At 42.9% G+C, this 21,646-nt stretch overlaps 1 protein-coding gene across 3 annotated transcripts; it reads right to left on the bottom strand.

Annotated features, from left to right (window-relative positions):
- Positions 1–1,887: 1,887 nt before the first annotated feature.
- Positions 1,888–21,646, bottom strand: srl (sarcalumenin). 3 transcript variants are annotated; one of them, XM_074656660.1, is made up of 7 exons: positions 21,528–21,646; positions 11,257–11,358; positions 10,514–10,609; positions 8,995–9,030; positions 7,180–7,296; positions 5,734–5,967; positions 1,888–5,649 (listed from the first exon to the last, which is right to left on the bottom strand). In XM_074656660.1, the coding sequence occupies exons 1-7, from the start codon at positions 21,586–21,588 to the stop codon at positions 4,838–4,840; spliced, it is 1,458 nt and encodes a 485-aa protein (XP_074512761.1). In that variant the 5' UTR covers positions 21,589–21,646; the 3' UTR covers positions 1,888–4,837. The 3 variants fall into 3 exon arrangements, with proteins under 3 accessions (XP_074512761.1, XP_074512760.1, XP_074512762.1); XM_074656659.1 differs by having other exon boundaries at positions 21,516–21,616; XM_074656661.1 differs by lacking the exon at positions 8,995–9,030 and having other exon boundaries at positions 21,516–21,616.

Raw genomic sequence — 21,646 nt, 5'->3', positions numbered from 1 at the left:
CCTGAAGAAACCTCTGCTGCTTTATTCTGTTGTCAGTCGCCTGAGAGAAATATTAAACAGCAGCCCTCTGTGTTGAGCACTGTGGCGTCACGGTTGAACAATATATTGAGAGGAAGCTCAGGAGGGACTACAGACACCAAACCTCCTGCATGTAGGGGAACAAAAAAGCATGTCCTTTATGACAGGAATGAAAAGACTTCCTCTCCATTTAGATCTGAGTGTGAATTACAATGCAATTAGTTGGCATTGATTGATTAATAAAGCTTGTTTACATAGAACTGGCAGGTTTCAGAGCACACAATTCACTCTGCAAAAGTCTAAAGAAAAGTTTAAAAAGAGGGGGATCAATTACACTGAACAATACAGTATCCAATGCATATGTTACATGTTTATTTATTGGTTTTCTATTTAACCTCTATTTAACCAGGCAAGTCAATTAAGAACTCATTCTTATTTACTATAGAGTGTGACAGGATTGAATCCTGAGACCCAGAAATGAGTTCGCATTTTAGCACTTCCGGTTCCCTCGTCTGGTAGTCAATGGGTTTTTAGTTAGATGCCTGAAATAAGGTCTGTGGTTAACACAAGCTGAAGAGATTTTAACGTTTTGTTCTACGATATAAAACATGTCAGTAAATATCCGACTCGAACTGGAAGTGCTAAAATGCTAACTCATTTCCGGGTTTCAGGATTCATTCCTGTAGCAAGAATTTGTTCTTAATTGACTAAATAAAGGTTAAATAGAAAACAAATAAACAAACATGTATCACACGCATTGGATACTGCATTGTTCAGTGTAAATGATCCCTCTTTTTAGACTTTTCTTTAGACTTTTGCAGAGTAAATTTTGCGATTTGAAACCTGCCAGTTCTACGTAAACAAGCTTACAATGCTAACTCTGCATTGTAATTTTGAAGCCTTTAAGTTTCTTTAAAAAGGTGGTTGCTAACAAGTGGCTAAATGATTCTACTAAACGTCATCACGCCAACTCGTGCACCTTTACAGCCTTGTTGCGTAAACTCACGCTCATGTGACCTTAGTTCGTTTAAAGACGATCTTAAACATTTGTTTGCCACAGTGCTTGTTTTCTGCAATAGTCCAAAACTTAATGGATAAATCCCATTGTTTTCTTTTTGTTGTTGTTGAGGGAACACAGTGCGATGCTAACTTCCTGGTTTTCCTACAAAAATACGTCATCCCAGGAGCACTCTATAGCGGCCTGGCAAAAGGCAAAGCTATGATCTAACAAGCAAACATGTCGGCCTATGTCTGTTTTGTTTGTGCCTAAAATCTCAAAGATATTCTTTACAGTAAAAAATATTTTTGTTTTTAAAACAAGTTCATAAAGCAGGATTTTGTGCAGGTCATAAAAAAAAAGTGTTTTACACAAAGCCCCAGTGTCTTTGATTTATGCATAAGAGACTGTTTTAGCATTTGAGTACTTATGAACTTTATTTTCAATTTGCAGTCTCCCTATAATCTATGCAAAATCATGCTTGATGAAAAGTAAAAATATTCTCACAGAGAAACATGTGTAGATTTAAGTCAGTGTGTATGGGTGCGCACTACTAGCAAAACTACACTCACACCCAAACATCCATCCACCACACACACACCCTCCCCACTTCCAGTCACGACAAACTGTTGGTGCATTGCAGCTACAAGATAAAACCCATAAATCCTTTCAAATCCAAAAGTGAGGGATTGAACCTTCAAAGAAAAGAGACTGAGACATGAATGTAGGCAGAGTTGTGAAAGAGAGCTGTAAACAAGACGGAAAGAGAAAAAGAAAATTAGCTTTGTACAAGTTTTGATCTGTCTTTTTTCTTGTTTGAGTCTCACCTGATAAGGATTTCATCACAATAACCACAAAGTTTCACTACCTAGTCAATCAGAAATCTTTATTCTTGATGATCAAGCTTCCAAAGTTGGGCCAAGATTAATTCAAATTTTTATACCAAAACAACAAAAAAGTTAATCAACAACTACTTTAATGGGACACACATCCATTCCAGATCTAATTCACAGATACATTAAAATAACTGATGCTGAAATATACCAAAAAGCACAACCACACAACGTCATTAGCCCAAGCTATCACCCTATCACTATGATGAGTGGTAGTCAGTGGTCTGTAGAACTTTTTACACTTTTACACAGCACTCTCTAGTGGGCATCTTCTGGATCTGCAGTGTACAACATACTAAACACATCCAGTGGAGCACACGCACTCAAACAAACAGAGAAAATTAGGCAAATGTGTGTGTTTGTTAGTTTTCTTTTGTTGTTATGCTTCAGATTTTAGCTTCAGGGAAAGCACTCTTCACAATGGGGTTAGTGAGGGAGGACACAGAGGGAACTGGAAGTGCATTTGTCCATGAGTTCACTTTTTGGAAGTCTAGGTAACATTAGGCTATTACTACTTATCTTATCTTTTGGTTATTTAGGCAACTGTTTGACATTTTGGTAGCTTGTTTCATGTCTGTTCTTTTCTCATGTCTTCCAAAGCTCACCTCGTTATATCTGGCTTGCTTATACCGCACAGAAACCGCAGTGTAAAAGTCTTAGGAAGGGTTATATGTGCCGGGCTTCTTCTTCACGGCCAACCGCAGTAACTTCCTGGAGATTCCGCTGGTTGCATAGCAACCCATGGTAACTAAGTTACCACGCCCGGCCAAGAAGTAGCCCGGTGTTGGATTGAAGTGTAACCAAAATGTCAAACTATTTTAAGCAATTTTACCATGCCATGCTCCTGGGTAGTTCACTGAGGTAGGCTTACATAAGAGTTTGCAGCTATGACATGTGTCATAGCAAAACCATTGCGGCTCTATAGGTCAGTACTCGGGTCTTGGGGTGCGTTCCAAATTTCTTTTTACCTTTTAGTACATACTGCAACTGCCCTTACAAAGTGCGTATTGTACTGCATACAGTTGAGACATACCACTTTGTCACAACATTGCATCTTGAACTTTGACCCTCTTGCTCATATATATCTGCTGGCTGGATACAGTAGTAGGACATCCTGTTTTTTTTTGGCATTTGACATTCAGGTTGCGTCCGAAAATCCACACTAACATGCTGTTTAGTACGCCAAAACAGTATGTGAGATATTTTAGTATGTCTGAAACCTTAGTATGAAACCAATAGTTACGTGAATTGCATACTATTTGCGGTGAAATATTACAGTATGCAACGCTGGACACTACGGCGGCATAAACATCCCACAATGCAATGCAGTAGTGACGACAACGGACGTTGACGGACAGCTCTGTAACATCAATAATAAATATAATATTGCGTAATATATCATTTAATTTAGGCTAATTCAGACTTTGATTATCACAAACAGTCGTTTTGGTCACATGAGGTTTGGCACAGGTTACCATGGTTACGCGTCTCCAACCGGCAAGGAGGCCCTCTGGAAGTGACGACGTAAATTACTGCTCAGTGCGTCCGAACAGATACAAACTACTGTTCATTCACACAAAAGTGTGTTGAACGATAGTACACATACTGGGTATGTAGTGAATAGTGTGCGATTTCGGACAAAGCCACTATGTACTGGGACATACTAAATCTTTTTCTGGCATACTAAAGAGTATGGTAGTATGGGTGTTGGAATGCACAGCTTCTTTCCACAGAGGTCAGGGGTCAACTCATGAGTCCTCCACTTTACCTTTACCTCCAGCCCACTTTTTGTTTGTAAAAATGTATAGCCGGAGGTGTTCAGTACACATACACAGCCTACTTCAATGCCCATTTAGAGAGTTTACATAGAAAAATCAATAAATAGCTTCCTATCCTGCAGAAGAAATGTCTAGAGACAGCTATAATCCAAACTTCCTTCATGTATTATTATTTTTTATGGTCATTCAGCTCAAAAAAAAAAAAGCTGGGAAGCTTATCGTTCAAGGAAAAAAAAAAAATCATAACACAGTATTGAATTTCTGCCAAAGACTGGCAAATTTATAGACGCAAACAGAAACAGTAAGAACAGTTAAGAAGTGAAGCAGAATGAACATTACCCACCCCGCTGTGAAGACTCTGACCCTTGAACCCTGACCTCTGCTTCCATCACAGTGCTCATTTCACAGGTTGTCAACAACCCGGACTGATGAGCGTATAAAAAGAAAAAATGATTTGTCGCACGGCAGGGTTGGTTCAGGTTTTCAGTTACACAAGGAAATAGTTATAGTTAGCAGGAAATGCATGCATCTGTTAAAATAAGATCTAACATGCAATGTTAATGATAATCTAATGTCAAAAGCAAAAGGTTTGGATGACAAACACAAAGGCTTCGTATAGCACCCACAAAAAGGCTTCTTCAAAATCAGCTTCTGAAGCTTATGGAATTGACTTTCTGCAATGCAATTCTCAAGATTTTACAACACAAATTTGCAACTCCTGTTTCCACTTTCCCATTTTATTCACATACAAGGGAGCTGGTATTTGACTGATTTCAGTCTCAGGATTTTTCAATTTTTATTTTTTAATTTCTGTGTTTCTTCACATCGTTACTTCCCCCAAACCCCAAAATCCCAGACAGTCCACTGTGATTGTGCAAGGGAGAGAGGAGAGTGTGTATTTTAACAAAACTCTCATTTCTTCAGCACTTGTGTCCTTAAGCTGCCTTATCAAACAATGACCCTTCCCTCCCTCTATCTTCCTCATTCTCACAGTCCCTAAATGCATCTCCCCATATTCACCTAAGGAAAAAAAACAAATCTCCTCTCCTCTGTCTCCTCAACAATACAGGCATTCTGACAAAAGCAGGGTTGGCTTCCACCAGACCCCTTCTCTCTTCTTACTTCCCCCACTCAAGTTATTTTGGTTTTCCTCAGTTCTTTCGGTAGCGATTCTTTGGCTTCTCACCACAGCCAGTAACCTCGCAGGAGGACAGGCCAGGCTGCTTGCCGGAGTTAATGCTGCTCAGAAGGGCGGGCAGCTCATTGGTGATCGCCCTCTCAATCTTATCCAGCAGACAGCCTCCCATGTAGGAGCACTGAGCCGTCAGGGGCTTGAAGTTGGTGATCGGGTTGACGCCAAAGAAGTCGCGGTAAGCATCGCGGTTGGGCAGGTCGAACTTGCTGACGTTGGTCTTTGCCAGGATGGATTTGAAAATGTAGAACTTGTCCGGGTCGTCCACAATCTCCTTGAAGACCAGTTCAGGGTCGCTGAAGAAGCTCATCTTCTCTTTAAAGGTCTGGACGTAGCGGTCGACCAGCAGGCCGTGGATGCGCACGCGGATGCCATGCTGACGGATGAAGGCGATTTTGTTCTCCATGCGGTTTTCAATCACCTGGTTCAGATCTTCCAGGAGGGAGATCTCCTCTCGCTTGAAGAGCTCACGGCTGGTGTCGAGTGCGTAGTCGTATGGCCAGAAGGAGCTGACGTAGACGCGGGGGGGTTCGGTCACGTTGATGAGGGGAGCCAAGCTCCAGAAGAGCGCTCCGTAGACTCTCATTAAGTCCTGGGTGGCCAGGTTGTCAGCCTTGTTTAGGATGATGCGGATCTGGGATTCGCGACCCTTCAACTGCCGGAAGAGCATCTCCAGCTCCAGGCCAACGTCCAGCTTGGTGGGGTCAAACACCACGAAGATCAGGTCAGCACGGTCAATGAACCACTGGCAAACATCATTGAAGGGATAGCCTAGACGGAAGAAGAGAACAAGTTAACCACTAGACACACTGAGTTGCAATGTGAAAACCTGCAAACGGAAGGTCTCTGTTTTACCTCTCTCCTGCTGCTTCCGGTTCTCAATGATTCCTGGTGTGTCCACAAAAGTCACACGTTCCAGCATCTTGTGGGGCATCTCAATACCGATCAGCTTCTCCAGGAAGTTTTGGCCAAACTTCTCTAAGGGAGAGAAGGACCGAGAGCTGTCTGCTGCCATGACGATACCCTCCACAGAGCGGATCTTCTCCCCGTGCATAATTACAGTGAACTCAGAGGTAGTAGGCTCAGCTCCTGAAGACAAATTCATGGAGAGGGAGAGATGAGCAAGAATAATAACAAGAAGAGAAACGGATTGTGAGACGTTAAAGAAAGAAAATCAGAATAGAGCTAGGCAGAGATGTATATACACTGGGGAAATGGCTAAACCTGCAATTAGTGATTTTCTTGATGTTGTTCTTATGGACACAACATTGGCATATCATCACCTTTTAAATTGATAAGGCAAACCTGTTAACAAACAGTTGCATATTCATACATCCAGCAGTTATGGAACAACATCATTAATTTGGAGTCATGTTTCTGGTCACCCGATGAACGAAAGTCAAATATTCACTCTTTTTTAGCTCTGTTTTTGGCCTCTACCAACTGCTGAGGGAAATATCTGTCTTTAGCTGCTAAATGCTCCAATATCTTCACCAGCTAGTTAGAGATTTTTTCACTGAAAATGACTTTATTATAAAGTGAACTGAAACAGTAAAGTTGCGTGTCGGACAGCTAAACAACGAGCTGAAACGCACTATAAAGCTCTGCAAAGCCGATCATCCGTTCATCACTATGAGTGACCCCTTTCACATTGTGTAGGATTTGGCGGCATCTAGTGTTGTGGTTGCAGATTGCAACCAACTGAGTACCCCTCCGCTCATTCCTCCTTTTCCAAGACTGCAGTAACGCAAGCCGCAGAGTTTCTACGTTAGGAGCAACGGATGTCAGACGGCGGTACCACGGTTTTGTACCCTGCAGGAGTCTCACAAGCGAGTCAGAGAACTACGGTGGCCTTCAGGTAACGTAAAAATGTGAAAGGCTCTCTCTAGAGCCAGTGTTTGGTTTGTCCGTTCTGGGCTACTGTAGAAACATGGCGGACTCCGTGAAGAGGACTCGCTCCCTGTGTAAATATGAAGGGCTCATTCTAAGGTAACGAAAACACAACGATTCTTAGTTTCAGGTGATTATACACTAATGAAAACATAGTTATGAATATCATATTCCAGCAGTGGCACTAAATTGCCAGAGATCACTATTGAGCCTTCTTAAGATGTCATGAATCTAATTCAACAAAACCTCTGTGATGCTATCTGCCACAATGACATCCCTGCACTTACACACTCAATCCTGTAACATTTAGATAACTGCCTCTCTAATGGTCCTGTAGATTTATGATGGCTATTCAGGGTTACTTAATCCTTATTGGATTATAGTTTAAAAAGAAAGATGTGTGTAACATACCTGTGTAGAGCTGATAGGGGCTGTCGTGCATGCCCAGGAGGTAATTGATCATGGAGGACTTTCCTACACTCCAGGGTCCCAGGAACAGCACCATGGGCTTGGAGGTAATCTCTCCATCTGTTGGGCGAGGACAGACAACGGTGGTTAAAATCTCAGCAGGATGGCTAAACGATGACAAAGAACCTCTCGAGTTCATCAATCAAAATGATGAAGAAAAAGGTGAGAAAACTTGGGACCCGTTTGAGCTGTTGCCAAAAGAAGCCCATGTTTGCTACAGCCTCCTTTTCCTTTTGCGCCTCATAAAAGGATAGTTTAACCAAAACAACAATCCATCCAAAATGTATGTTGTTTTTGGGATGAACTATACTTACAGTAGAAGCACGTCAGGATTTTGTAAAGGAAATGAAAAGAAAGAAGCTGTAGTGCTTGTTTAATAGCTTAAGAAAAATGTCATCAAAATGCTGCAGCCAGATCTCAGTGACACACGTCAAAGCAGCGTCTGACATAAGACTCAACGGGGCAATGCTTTCAGAGCAAGCTGCGTATCTCATAACAAGCTGCCATGTGTGTTGTGAGTGGGCATTGTGTTGGGCTGGAAAGTTCTGTTATAGCCTACTCGTCCAAAGTTGAACGAAGAAGATGAAGATACAAATATCAAAAAGGAAAAAAAAATTGAAACTATCATCAGAAAAGAAACAAAGAAAAAGCAATAACCACCCCCCAATTCCAAAATGATAACAAAAAAATAAAAAAATAAAGAGCAAAGTTCCTCAAACCTGCTGTGTGTCCTTTGCTAAAGCCGGAACTGCACATGCAACCCCCTTCATATTTTACATTTTATATCCTACAACTTAAAGCTGCAGCTGGAAACTTTGAGCAAATATGATTAAAAAAAAAGTTATTTTTATAAAACTGTCACTATATCCTTACAGTAGTACATGAGATGGATAATCTGTGAAAAAAATCATGTTCCTGTGTGCCCTCCTTACTGACTGCAGCTTTAACACTTGGTCTTTCTGTAAACGCTGTAGATAACGTGCAGCCAACACTAACAATATTAAAATTTCTTGAATAAACCTTTTTATTTACATTTCTTCCCTTTTAATTCATTGATATTGAATTGGAGTTTTGGTTGAAATTTTGAAGGAAAAGTGATGGTACGTGTCCACAGGGCTGTTTTTTATCGTAAGTACCTGACTTGACGAACACTGTACCTCGTGGGCTGCTGCGCCCAGCTTTCAAACCGGAACCAATATAGTGGCTCGTTTGGAAACTTTTTTCTCTTATAGCACGAAAATAGTTCAACAAAATGTGTTTCTGAAAACATTTTATGCGAGAAATAAGCCCCGCAGTTGCTGAATCTGTATTTATTTTGGATCAATGATGTTTAGTTTAAAATTTAAAGAAAGTAGCCTAGACCTCAACTTTATGGAAATGAGGAGCGGCCAACGTGACGTCTCTCACATCGTGCCGCCACGCCATCAGAATGGATTGCACGGCTGCTTACACAGACAATGAATGGGGAGCGTGGAAAAGACAGAGGAGGTGGACACGTACCGTGAATCCATTTTGATCCACATAGCGTATAAAACTGCTGCTGCTCTGCTCTGTATGAGCTGAACCTTTCACCTGTGCATCAGTTTGACTAGTCCCCAATCTGTCCTGTTACATCAGCTGTCGCTCCAAAGTGCTTGACATTTCTGACCCACAGAGAGCAGTGCAGTGACTCACACATGAGGACAAATGAAAGGGGGGAGGAAGGGGGCTGAGCACTTCAAGCAGTGCCATGCACGGGTAAGCCCCGCCCACACCCACCTGTGGATGAGTCCCCCAGGGTTCGTCCGGGGTAGGCTGTTAGGGGATGGGGATAGGGGACAGGAGAGGGTGGAGTACAGAGGAGTGGAGGGAACAGGAGGTGGAGGAGAGTGAGGAGTGAGGGTGTGAGGTCTCTAGAAGCAACAGGGAGGGGTAGAGTAACAGTGTGCATGAATGGGTGGGAATCTAGTCCCATATTTGACCTAACGTGTCAAACATGTCCGTCTACAAATGGATGGTGTGCCTTTGTGGTCGAGCGATACGGTAAACTTCCTATTTTACAAAAAATAAATGTTCTTTTAGAGGCATTTGACAAGTTTGCATGCATGCCAAGCCTAAAGGGCCACAAGAGGGCGAGCTTTATTTTATTGTGGGACAGTAGAGTTTGTTCTCGGCACTTCAGTGTGCAGCTGAGTGTTATTGTGAAGAAACAGTGTACACTGATTTAAAAAAAACTCAAACAAGGACATAACAAAAAGGATGTAAAGTAATAGAATAAAAGGGGAAGAAATATTTTAAAGTGAATGGAGAGATATGACTACATATACAGAGTGCTGCAGGGATGACATATTTTTGTAGGTCAACCAGGAAGTAAGCATCGCCCTGGTTCCCTCGACAGAAAGCCAAAGGGATTCATCCACTGGTTTTGGATTATTGCAGAAAATAAACTCTGTGGCAAACACACGTTTATGATACTTCCACATTTTGTTGTTCTCCTAGATATATCTTTAGTTTTACTGTATTTTGTATTTCTTTTATCTAGGTTAAAGTAGAGTAGTTGGTATGTATATAGAGATTTGTAAATACAGTGTGTTTTTTTAACTTATCTTGTGTCATATGTGTGTAAATTGCTGCTGTAACACCTCAATTTCTCTTCGGGGATCAATAAAGTCTATCTATCTATCCATCTATCTATCTATCTATACAAATGAACACCATTTTTATGATCTTTGAAGCGTAAATGCAATCACCAGAAGTAAAAAGCTAACGTTAGGCTATAAACTAACTACACAGCGGTCGCATGAGCGCGGCTATAAAGTCGTGCTAGTCGGCCTGATGGCGTTTAGTAGTCTCATTTAGCCACTTGTTAGCTATCGCCCTCTTTTAAGACATGTCAAAATTTCAAAATTCATGAGAGGGATATTTACTGACCTATTTCATATCGTAGAACAAAACATTGAAATCTGTTAAGCTTGTGTTAACCACATACCAAAAACCCATTGACTTTGAGACGAGGAAACCAGAAGTGCTAAGGTGCTAACTCATTTCCGGGATTTAGGATTCATTCTTGCAGCCCTCTATTGTCCTTACCCTCATATAACAGAGAGTTAGAGAGCCCGGAGAAAGATAATAACAAGAATCAAAAAAAAGTATGAACAAATCCTGTTATGTATTGGTTGATGGTGTGAGGATGACTGTGTTTGTACAAACGAATCAGTCACCAAAGCAACCCAAACAGAAAAGAAAACCCCACACATCAGGACAAAAATGCAGACGTAGCCGAAGCCTCGGTTGGTACCTGAGATCTCGTGCTGCCTCAGCTCGTTGTACTTGTAGGCCTGCTCCATCGGCTTGATGGATGAGTGGTAGATCTTCCGCAACTTCTGTAGAGCCGCTGTAGAAACAGGAGAAGAATAGAGAGAGGAGAGGATGATAAAGATGTTAGAAAACAGGCAGGGGGGCAATCTGATAGGCCATGGTGAAGAAGGAGAGGGAAACAAGTCTCTAGGGCACGAATTGCACTTTACCAGCTCTTTTGGAACATGTCTTACTTTTAAATAATAGAACTGAGGCTCCAAACCTTTTCTGCCTTATGACCCTTAAAATGAAGCAATACGTGCTTGGGACCCCAATTAAATCATTTTTAGAGGTCTGGAAAGGTGAAAATATCCAGTACCTCCCAATTTAAGATAAGTAAATGTAATGTTACAAACTATTTTGTTATCGTTCCTAATTTGGTAATCATCTCATGACTCCCTAGATTTACTTTGTGACCTCTTCAAGGGGTCTCGACCCCCAGGTTCAGAGTCACTGGTACATGTTTCTGTTCAACTCTAACAACCAACCACCTTCCTTCATTATGTGTTGCATAAAAATAATTAAAGATTAGGAACACATCTGTAAGCTGAAAGGAAATCAGTGTAAGAGATTCAAAGGATATGACAGTATTCAACGTGCTTCATTGAGCTGACTTCAATTTGTCAGATACAAGCAAGCACAAAGCTTTACAAAAACCACATCTGATGAATCTTTCATCCTCACCTGCATAGTCTCCGGATTTTTCCTCAGTTGCGAGCCGCAGCGTCTCGTCGATGTGAGATCTGTCCCTGAGGACGGAGATGATTTCTTCTTCTTCTTCTTCATCTGTAAAAACAACAGTAACAAAATTGAACTCGGTTCAAGTCCTCAGTGATCTATGATCTAATGATCTGATAACATGAATGATGGACCCAGGTGGCCAATCCGGTGACAGTTTCATTATGAAGCTCATACTGCTGATGACAGCCAGTCTTACATGTTCAATAAAGCTACGGAGGCCAAAGGTGCTGCTATTTCTGGATCCAATCAATACATCCTGCGTCTCAATTATGTATCACCACTGCTGGGAATTTAAGTGTGACGCACAGATAATAAGCCACCGGGTGACAGTTTTGCATTGGATGCCAGTAGCAACTTCAGACGCAGCAGATATTTGAGCTGTCATGATTAAACCTTTCTCTGCAGCCACATGCACCAAATGACTCTTCTACATCGTCTTTTCTGCTCCGTCTTACCGTTGATACAAACCCTTACTGCATGATAGCACCCATAAAATGATTGTGTCCGGCCATAACTAGCTACAAATCCACCAGTTTTAATGTTAATTGTGCGGAAATAAAAGAATCAAAATGTATTTTCCTGATTTTTTGGAACTATACAGAGGAATATCCTATTCCGTTCATCGTTTCTTGTACGGAAGCCCTGAAAGTCTGATCTAAATTGTTTTCTCTCTTCTCCCACGTTGACGTATCGCTGCAACGGGCTGAAGCGTCCAATGTGGCATGTATGTATATATGTCTATGTTCCCTCCCGCCCGCCCTTAGCGGACTCTCACGCTATTAATCCTACGTCACTTGCTCCGACCGTCAAATAACGCCTCGAGTGGGTTTACATTGGAGACAGTTGAAAGCCCAGTTCGTCACATACTGTTGCTAAAGGATGACTCCGTGCGTCGGTTTCCAATGCCGAGGGGCGCTGCCCAATCTGTGGTATTTGAAAGTTTAGAGTGAGACGGAGTTGGTGAAAACAGGTGAAAAGTGTGAAAACCTACATGTTTCACAGATGAAACAAATGAAAGATTATCCTGGCAAAACGTTTTTTTCAGCTGTTCTTAAGTCATAAACACAGGAGAGAAAACTATTTAGATTTAGACTTTTTTTTTTCCTCGCTTGCCTTTCAGGGCTTCCGCATTCTTTGGCTCTCTATGCAAAAAAATGGGTGACTTTGCTTCAATATGCATACATTACATTTGGTGATTTTTTTCCCCAAAAGTGGCTTACATTTTTGCACCCCACAACGTACTGTGTTGACTCTTCTCACCCCCCCACAGTGTGTGAGAGAGTGAATCCGAGAGAACATATCCGCTCACCAGTGTGTCATGTCCACTTTGGAACATATCGGATCGCTCAGATCTCAGCTGTTAGTACAATCAGCTCTAAATTTAGAGAGCAATCGCTGAAAATAAACATAGACATTTGTTTGGCATCACCATGGGCTTTATAGCAACAGCAAAGATAAGAGAGGCAGAGAGAGAGAGAGAGAGGGAGAGAGAGAGGGACTTCCCCAGTTTCATTATGGACTTTGGGAGGAGAACTGGACTGAGTGTTCTCATCTAATATACATGATGAGACAATGATGTGCAATCCTGTGTCTTTTCTCTTCTATATTTACCCGCCTATCACCGACTTATCGCGCCGTGATGCCTGCCCTTGTGTGTCCAGGCCTCAGGACCAGGCCTCCCCGTTAACGCCTCCCACACTGCCCTGCTCCAGACAAACCTGCTACGGCTATGAGCTATATATAGGATGAGCGGGGAAGTCTCCCTGGTTCACACTTCCATGTCCCTGAAGGGTTACGGGTCCGTGTGTCCGAGCTACCAGACACTCCCTTAATAGAGTTGTTGGGGAATTTTAAAAGGAATTTGCAGCATGTTATTGAAGCCGACAGTAGCAGCTGTGTAGGGATGATTAATTGCAGTCATTAAATTGTAAATCAGACTGAGTAAAAACACACGGCATGATCTGAATATTGATCTTGTTATATAAACACATCATCGGCATACTTCCTGTCAGCGCAGCCCAGTTAAATTCAGTTTACTGGCACAGGAAACAAATGAACAAGATATTTGAGTTTGATATAACCTCCTCAGATGCATACCCTCTCATTTTCAGCTCTGCAGACTTATAAAACTAATATTATAGCATGTTCAGATGAACAGACCTGCTTGCATGGAGGATCAGAAAGCACGAATAGTTGGCGCTGTTGAAGAGGGCACGACCCTCTGATCTCAGCTGGTGACTGTGGCAAATGCCTGCAATGCTCATCACAAATCAAAAACAGACTGCTGTGAAGCAGAAGCACTCGGTGGGGGAAGGTAAAATATATTTTTTTGCAGACATCTTAGACAATAGGGATAAAACTTTGATAATTTGATGTACACTGCTGTCAGATAGTCTCCCTTCTTCAGTCACTTTGTTCTGTTTCAGCATATTGATCTGATAGATGTGACGGCCTAATGTCATATAAACATATTCTCCATTACTCCACTCTCAGCAACTTCAACACAAGTCCTTTCAAATACTACTTAAAGGAACAATGTGTAGCATTTATGGGGGGTCTATTGGCTTGATATAATATTAATAAGTATGTTTTCATTAGTGTATAATCACCTGAAAATAAGAATCATGTTTTCATTAGCTTAGAATGAGCCGTTTATATCTATAGTACAAAGGGAGCGGGTCCTCTTCACCGAACGGACAAACCAAACACTGGCTCTAGATAGGGCCATTCACGTTGACAAGGTTTCCTCCACTTTGATTTATCACCTTTATTAATGCTAATATTTAAAAGACATAATCAAAGTGACCATTTTGCAGAATATTTGCACATAAACTGACGTAGTCTAAGAAGTTTTTCCTCCTCCAGCCTTACCGGCAATATTTAGACGCACCAGAATCTTTGGTCAAGCCGAAGCCACTAGAAGCGGCCCGGGGGGAGTGCCCTCGGTGTGGCGCTGGCGGCAACGAGCCTAGTGCATTCTGGGTGTTGAAGTTTTCTACCTTTTTGAGCGAACGAAAATACTACAGCCGTTTTCCTCTGTTTTCTCTGGTCATGTGGCACCAATTTAAAAAATATATGCAGCCTAGACAGCCTAGTTTTATGAAAAAAAACATCTTTCCAGCGGTGAAATACCTCTTTAACGTATGTAACCTATTAATATAAGTGTAGGAATCTTAACTTTAAAAGGACTATACAACAACAGGCTAACCTCATTGCTGGCATTCTGCACATTTCCTAGTCTTCAGCCATGGTGCTAAATTGCCCCTATTAGACTTTATGGCTTTTTGTCTACGCAAACATTTATATTGTAAATCAATGTGAGGGCAGCACTGTCACGGCATCCTGCAGCCTAACCTGGAGCACAGCCAGCGGCCATGTGGTCAATGACTTGTAGCGTTTCTGGCCAAGAGTCAGAACGGCACGTTGCTTTTGCCAAAACGGATGGTGCATCAAATGACAAGTAAAATCATCTTAAGGCATGTTTGTTTACAAGCCAGAAGCAAACTGCTTTTCTTTTCTTTTTTTAAATGAATGAACCAATGATATTGAAAATAGAAATATATTCACATTCAGTAAAATGAACTGGGGTAAATAAAGGTGTCTGACAACTGAGGCAGAGATAAAAGGTTTCTCCATTCATGCAAAAATGCAGGGAGCACTTTATATCGATCAAATGATTTGAAAGCATATCACACCACGGAAAGCCAAAAGGAGCATTTCAGTGCAGTATGTGCACAGGTAAACAATAATGGAAAGACCATAAAAGATCCCCCAATCGTAACATATGGCTCAGGCTTTAATTGAGACCCCGACAGTTGCTCTGCTGCAGTGTGGCAGCAGTGACACACGCTGCTGGTTAAGGTACAGCGCAGCACCGCTGATGCTCCCCGAGTCAACCTGCTAAAAATAAGCCTGTGTAATGTTGCTCCCAGCGCGGTGCGAGAACAAGAGAAACCAAAAGGTTAGCAGCCAGAATAAAGCAGGCTGTGAGTAATAATACTGCAATCCCTAAAAAGCTTCAGTGACTGATCTATATCCGTCACTGCGTATTTAAAGCTTCAAGTTTGGTCTATATTATCGAGTATTTTCAAGGAGGTACGGTAGGATGCGGGGTGATAAAAAAAGAGGATGTATACCAGAAAATGGGTTCATCCTTTTATTCATGTGAGCTCATAGTGCCATTCCACTCAGTGCACTGTCGAATGAAATAGAAATACCACTTACAATTTGAATTAAAGGCATTTAAAATCAGCAATTGGAGGTCAGGTGATCGCTACATGCTCATGCAAAATTGCTTTTGCCTGCATGACCTTTAGAAACAGCAGTAAGTGACATCATCTGTGATACATGGCAGCCATTTAGCAACCTGCCGCACTCACAGTGGCACATGTTAGCTACATGTCAAACCCAGTCAAATAGAAACGTTGCAAAAACAGGAATTTAAGTCAACTGAAAAAAACACGGGGTAAAGATTTGGCACACAATGTGGAAGAGATGTGAGAGAAGTCAGCTTTCAGAGGACACTGAGGATGATTGAACGAGTCCCGTCCCCGCGGCTCACACTCAAAGCTTCTGTAACTCGACTCATCACTCAGAAGAGTTGAGTCTTTTAACACAAGCCTCTTGAGTGGGCCTTAACTGCTGCGGCAGTGTTAACACCTCCCAATCCAGTCAATCCCTGATGGAAGCCCCGGGACGGCGGTCCACGAAGATCAGAGAGGTAGTGTTGCCCGCGGAGGGCGGGCCTTGCGTCAGCGCTCAAATTTAACCCTGCAGGCGCCAGGGGAGTTGAACCCCGGACATCTGCGTCCGTGGGCCGTGTGTCCTCAGTGAGCCCGTTGCCACACAACCGTCAGTTTTGGAGAAACATTCTGGTGGCATCAGGACATCCAGTAGGAATGTTGGGTGATTTAAGCCCGCCACGGCCTCAGCGGCTGACTAAGTCATGCCTCAACTATAGGTCCTTATGTGGAGGCCATTCAATCAACGGAAGGAATGCCGGTCAACTACTGTAAGTGTGAAACTTCTGTGCAAATGTGCTGCTTTAAAGTTTAAAGACCACCTTTACTATAAAGATCAATATAAGTATAAATACATTTTCCACATCACTATGCTGAGGGGAGAAGGCTTCGTACGCCCCTGAAATATGAGTTGTGCATGTAACAGCCATAGATAATCACCGAGATGTCACCTATTGGTTTGTGGACGAAGCCTTGAGTTTGGCCTTTTGGCTGTCGCCATGTTGTTTTTTTGCAACCAGAAGTGACACGAGAGGGTGGAGCTACATACAACACTGAATAAGACATTTTTAGGTGACTAAAAAGGGTATATTTAACTTTAAAGAACTGAAAACACACTGTGAAAGGGTTAAAGTTGCAAGATGAAAACACGGACAACTCCCAGACCGCACGACGCCGTGGTAGCAACCTGTCAATTACAAGGTAGCCACGCCCTAAAGCATCCCTTTTAGTCTATTTGACTCTAAAAGGGACCATCATTTTCTAAATGAACATCATGCTGTATTGAACAAGACTTGAAACTAGCGATTGAGACCATAAACTCATGTTTACAATGTTTACTGAGGTAATAAATCAAGTGAGAAGTAGGCTCATTTTCTCATAGACTTCTATACAATCAGACTTCTTTTTGCAACCAGAGGAGTCGCCCCCTGCTGGCTGTTAGAAAGAATGCAAGTTTAAGGCATTGGTTTCACTTTTCAGACCCGGAGGTTGCAACTGGTAACAGCATGGTTTCTCACACAATCACAAATTGTGGAGCCAATCACTATCCAGCATGCAAATACATAGCTAGTTCAAATGAAAAGGAGACAAATTAAAAAAAGAATATATCTTGAGCAACTAATTCAGACAGATCATAAGCACATATTTCAACCAGTGTTGTAGCTGAAAGTTCTACTGAACTACATAAAAACATTTTATTAATGTAGTCAAATCATACAGCCAGGGATTACCCTAATGTGCATTATGTTCTTATGTGGACATGAGCGTGTGTATCTGAAGTCCTGTGCATTTACACTGTGTATATTAGGTATATGTGTGTATGTGTAAAACCCCAGGATCATGTTCTGCTTGCAGCACAGTGGAGGTAAATTGAATTATGAACATGATGAGGGCGACAGGCCTGGAACCCCCCCGGTCAGAGGATTTATCCTGAGCACGGGGGGATTCAGGAAACCTTAACTAAAGGCCAGGGGGTTCCACTGGAAAGGTCCACGGAGAGGCATCGGTTTCAAATAAACTTTAAACAGTTTTTACATACAATACCAAAGGATATAAATTGCATTAAACAAAATTTCTTGCACACGTTAGAAGGTAAACCATAAAAATGCACATGATTCTTCCTCTAGCGAGGGTCAGCAGAGCTTGTGCAGGGCGTGGTGAGAAGAAGAGGCCATGGATGGCAACAGGTGGCCCAGCGCGTGGAGCTAGTACTCCCCATAGTCAAAAATAGACCCACAATGGGTCAGAAGATGGACAGAGAGGAGGGAGGGGGGAGGCAGAATGGTTGGCTCCTATTTTAGTCAGTGTGGAGAGTCAGAGACATCCACATCCCTTTAGAGCTGATTGTGTAATATACAGGCCGAGCGAGTGAGAGCTACTGTACCAGGACCGCTCACGGATGTTTCAAATAGATACTTGGCAAATAAGAAACATTATCTTTGTAGGCGTTTTACACGAGAAATAACAAGTACTTTACTTTCACACAATGTCCTGTTAATGTACGTGAAAAGACCGACTACATTCAAGATCCAAATAAAACATCAGTGACTTTCAGGTTGCCACTGGCCCTTACAGATCATCATCCGGATTGTGAGTCCTCTAAGGGGTCATTGACAACTCGACACATAGCTAGTTGAGTGACAGGCTCAAAGGAAGGCGAAGGAACGGCAAAGGCACTTCACCCTGAGGTGTTTATCTGACGCCTCTATCCCTGCTCTCCTGTTTGAAAGCCAGGAGAGGACGTCAGGTGCCCTTGGGACTGGGGGGGTTTGTCTTTTAAGGAGGGGTGTGACCGGTGCGTCCCTTCTACTACTACCACCAGCGTAGGGATGTCCCAGACATGCCACATACCGTCAGCGGTGGGGATCACGTGTGCCTTTTAAATTTCCATGTCTCCCCTCTGCAAAGTGAGGAGGCCAAAGATGTCTTTACTGTATCGAGGGTGGATCGTGTTACCACTTAAGTATAAACACATAGTGTGAAGAACTAATCAAGGTCCCAAAGGGGCTGTGATATATATGAAACAAAAAAATCTCTCAGGTTCTGAGCAATATGCTGTAATTACATTTGCACTAATGGCATTTTTATATTGTATTAGCAGCTTTTTAAACCCCCTTTCACACTCAAACACCACGTATGATATCGGACACTGAGCACGGATTCGATCCCTCGCTTGGTCGGTCAGCCCCATTCACACAAGACCTGGTTAGTGTAGGGTTTCTGGCAACCTTATAATAACCCGGCCATTACTACAGCAACCCGTGTTTACGCCTACATGACAAGCGAGCGGCATCATGGAGCCAGGTCGGTCATGTAACGCACGGTGACCCATTCACACCACCATGAAACCCGCAGGTTTCCTCTGCTCCTTGCTTTGCCAAGAAAGATGGAGGCTATTTAACACCTGCAAATGACTGTGAAGGAAATATTATGGCAGAGTCAGATGAGGCCTGGCAGATAGAACAAGCCTTAGACCACTGGTGGATTCGGCTGCCCCGCTTGGTGCCCCCATGTTCGAAAGAAAAGCAGCAAATATGCCCTCTTGGATGCCCTTCCAGTGGAGAAAACGTGATAATTGGCCTCTAGCGTGGCCTTCCAGTGGAGATAACATGATGAAGCGTCCACTTGGATGCCCTTCCAGTAGAGAAAACATTATAAAGTGGCCTCTAGGGTGCCCTTCCAGTGGAGAAAACATGATAAATTGCTCTCTAGGGTGCCATTCCAGTGGAGAAAACGTGATAAAGTGCGATCTAGAGTGCCCTTCCAGTGGAGAAAACATGATAAAGTGCCCTCTAGGGTGCCCTTTCAGTGGAGTAAATGTGATAAAGTGGCCTCTAGGGTGCCCTTCCAGTGGAGAAAATGTGATAAAGTGACCTCTAGTGTGCCCTTCCAGTAGAGAAAACATGATAGAGTGGCCTCTGGGGTACCCTTCCATTGGAGAAAAGGAAATGTAGCACACTAATGGGTGCCCTTAAATGGAGAAAACGTGGTGCAGTGTCATATAGGCTGCCCTACATGCTAGAAAACTTTCTGGTGCTCCTTTATTTTTTTCTGACTAGACCTGAAGGTGTGTTCACACTGCTATACCAGAGCCTAATGATGTCTAACCATACGCAGAGGAATGCAAAGGGGTTTTGTTTTTTATACCAAAATGATTCCTTCTATCATGTCTACAATTTCCAAAGTCTCAGCGTCCTTGCTTTTCATCAAAAATTAGACAATTATATTGATACATTGATATATATCTCATACTTAAGAGATGAGACATCAGCAGCAGCATTATTAAATCAATGTGTAGCTGCTGCTTTCAGCTGTACTTCTCACAAAATCCACTATGGTGTTCGGATAAAACATTAACGTCTTCACTTTTTGGACAAGAAAATGTGCACAGCCGGGGGCTGCTAGACACCCCGTGATGAGATGATAGCAAATCAATTTTACATTCCTTTGGAAGGAGATTACCCTTTGTGCTCCTCTCTGCGATGTTAGCTACTTCAATGGAGTTCCTGACATCGATCCAACCGATCGATAACACAAATCATTGCACGCTGAGCGGCAAAGAGTTCATGATTCTCATAATTTGTCCATAACCTGCAGGTATTGGAGTGAAAAACTCCTGTGTGCTCTGCAGCAAAAAAACAAACAATCAATAGTATGCACATGCAGTAGATTTAGAGACACCAAAAGATGCATGGGCCTGCAGAAAGGGGTCTATGAAGGCATGAGTTGCAGCTAAAAGCCCGGCCCCTCCTGCCTGGAGAATGCATGTCCCTATAAGGCCAACTGCTGGGAATAAATTGCGATTGTGACAGTGCAGAGTGACAGCAGCTGTGCAGTGCATCTAAAGGGAAGCATGGGGCTGGGAAGGGTGAGGAGTCAGGAGGGAAGGACGGAGGGAGGGAGGGAGGGAGGGAGGGAGGAACTGTAGTGAACAGTGTTGGGTTTCAGGAGGCCTTCCAATCTTAGACACCTGACAGCAGCCTGGAATATGAAGGCCTGCATGGCCTGGGGCTGTGGAGCCGAACGCCACCCCAAGGACGGACAAGGGTGACAGACAAGGGTAATGCCAAGCGCTCCCGTCCAGACCCGGAGATCCAGTCCGCACTTCTAGAATCTGGGAGAGGTTGTTGTCACTCGGACATTCAACTCCATGGGTATAATCACATTTACTGTGAGATTGATCCCTGATGCTATGGGATATCATCACAAGAGATGTTGCCCCCCCCCCCCCCCCCAGTCGGTATTTCAAGTCTGGAGTGACTCTTGAATAAAAGTTCAAGAGTGAAGCAAAGAGATCACATCTATGAATGCAGAGGTATGAGTGACAAAAAGCTTCATTCAAGCTCCCGCTGTGGCTGTTCTCTCCTTAGTTAGACTAAGACTTTCCATCAGCTGGTGCCACGAGTTAGGACAGCTGACATGCTGTCAGCCCACAGGAGAGGCTGAACTCGAGTTTGAATGATCCTCGACTGCTCTCCTTTATGACAAGACGTTTAAGTTCATACATCAAAAAGTGTTAGGGATTTTAGTGTTTGTCAAAGAGTTACACTTAAATCTGCCGTTTTGTATTGGGTGCCAACGGTTTAATTATAAACTGAGACAGATTTTAAATAGTGCTGCACGGTGGCTTACATTTCTGTCTCTGTCTCTGTCACTGTCTATCCTCGGCTGGTGTCCCCATGACTGTTGCTGAAGCCAGAGCCATTCTTGATCAAACTGCCCCGACAATGAACACAATGAACTGCACTTTTGGCCATTAACGGTCTGAATCACAGTGTCTCGGTCTCTGATCAAGCTAATAGAGCAATCAAACATTCATTAAACCAGCCTCTAATTTACACTTACGCCACCATTTCATTCATCAGCAGCATTTGTAGACAAACACATGGTGGCCCAAAACGCACCACCCATCATAAAATACGAGGAATCCACCAGATGTTTGACCAGAAAAAAGATGCGTACTTATAGTCTTACCTGCTGTGGCCTGCAAACGCAGCAGGGAGAGGAAACAGCAGATCAAGACTGTACCCTTCATGATGGCTGCCAGGAGAACTGTGATAGTCACACAGACTATATATACCGAGGCAGGAAGG

The sequence above is a fragment of the Sebastes fasciatus genome, chromosome 13 (assembly GCF_043250625.1).
Source record: "Sebastes fasciatus isolate fSebFas1 chromosome 13, fSebFas1.pri, whole genome shotgun sequence".
Taxonomy (NCBI): Eukaryota; Metazoa; Chordata; class Actinopteri; order Perciformes; family Sebastidae; genus Sebastes; species Sebastes fasciatus.
Note: the sequence above shows the minus strand (reverse complement) of the source record. Positions and strands in the feature narration are given on the sequence as shown.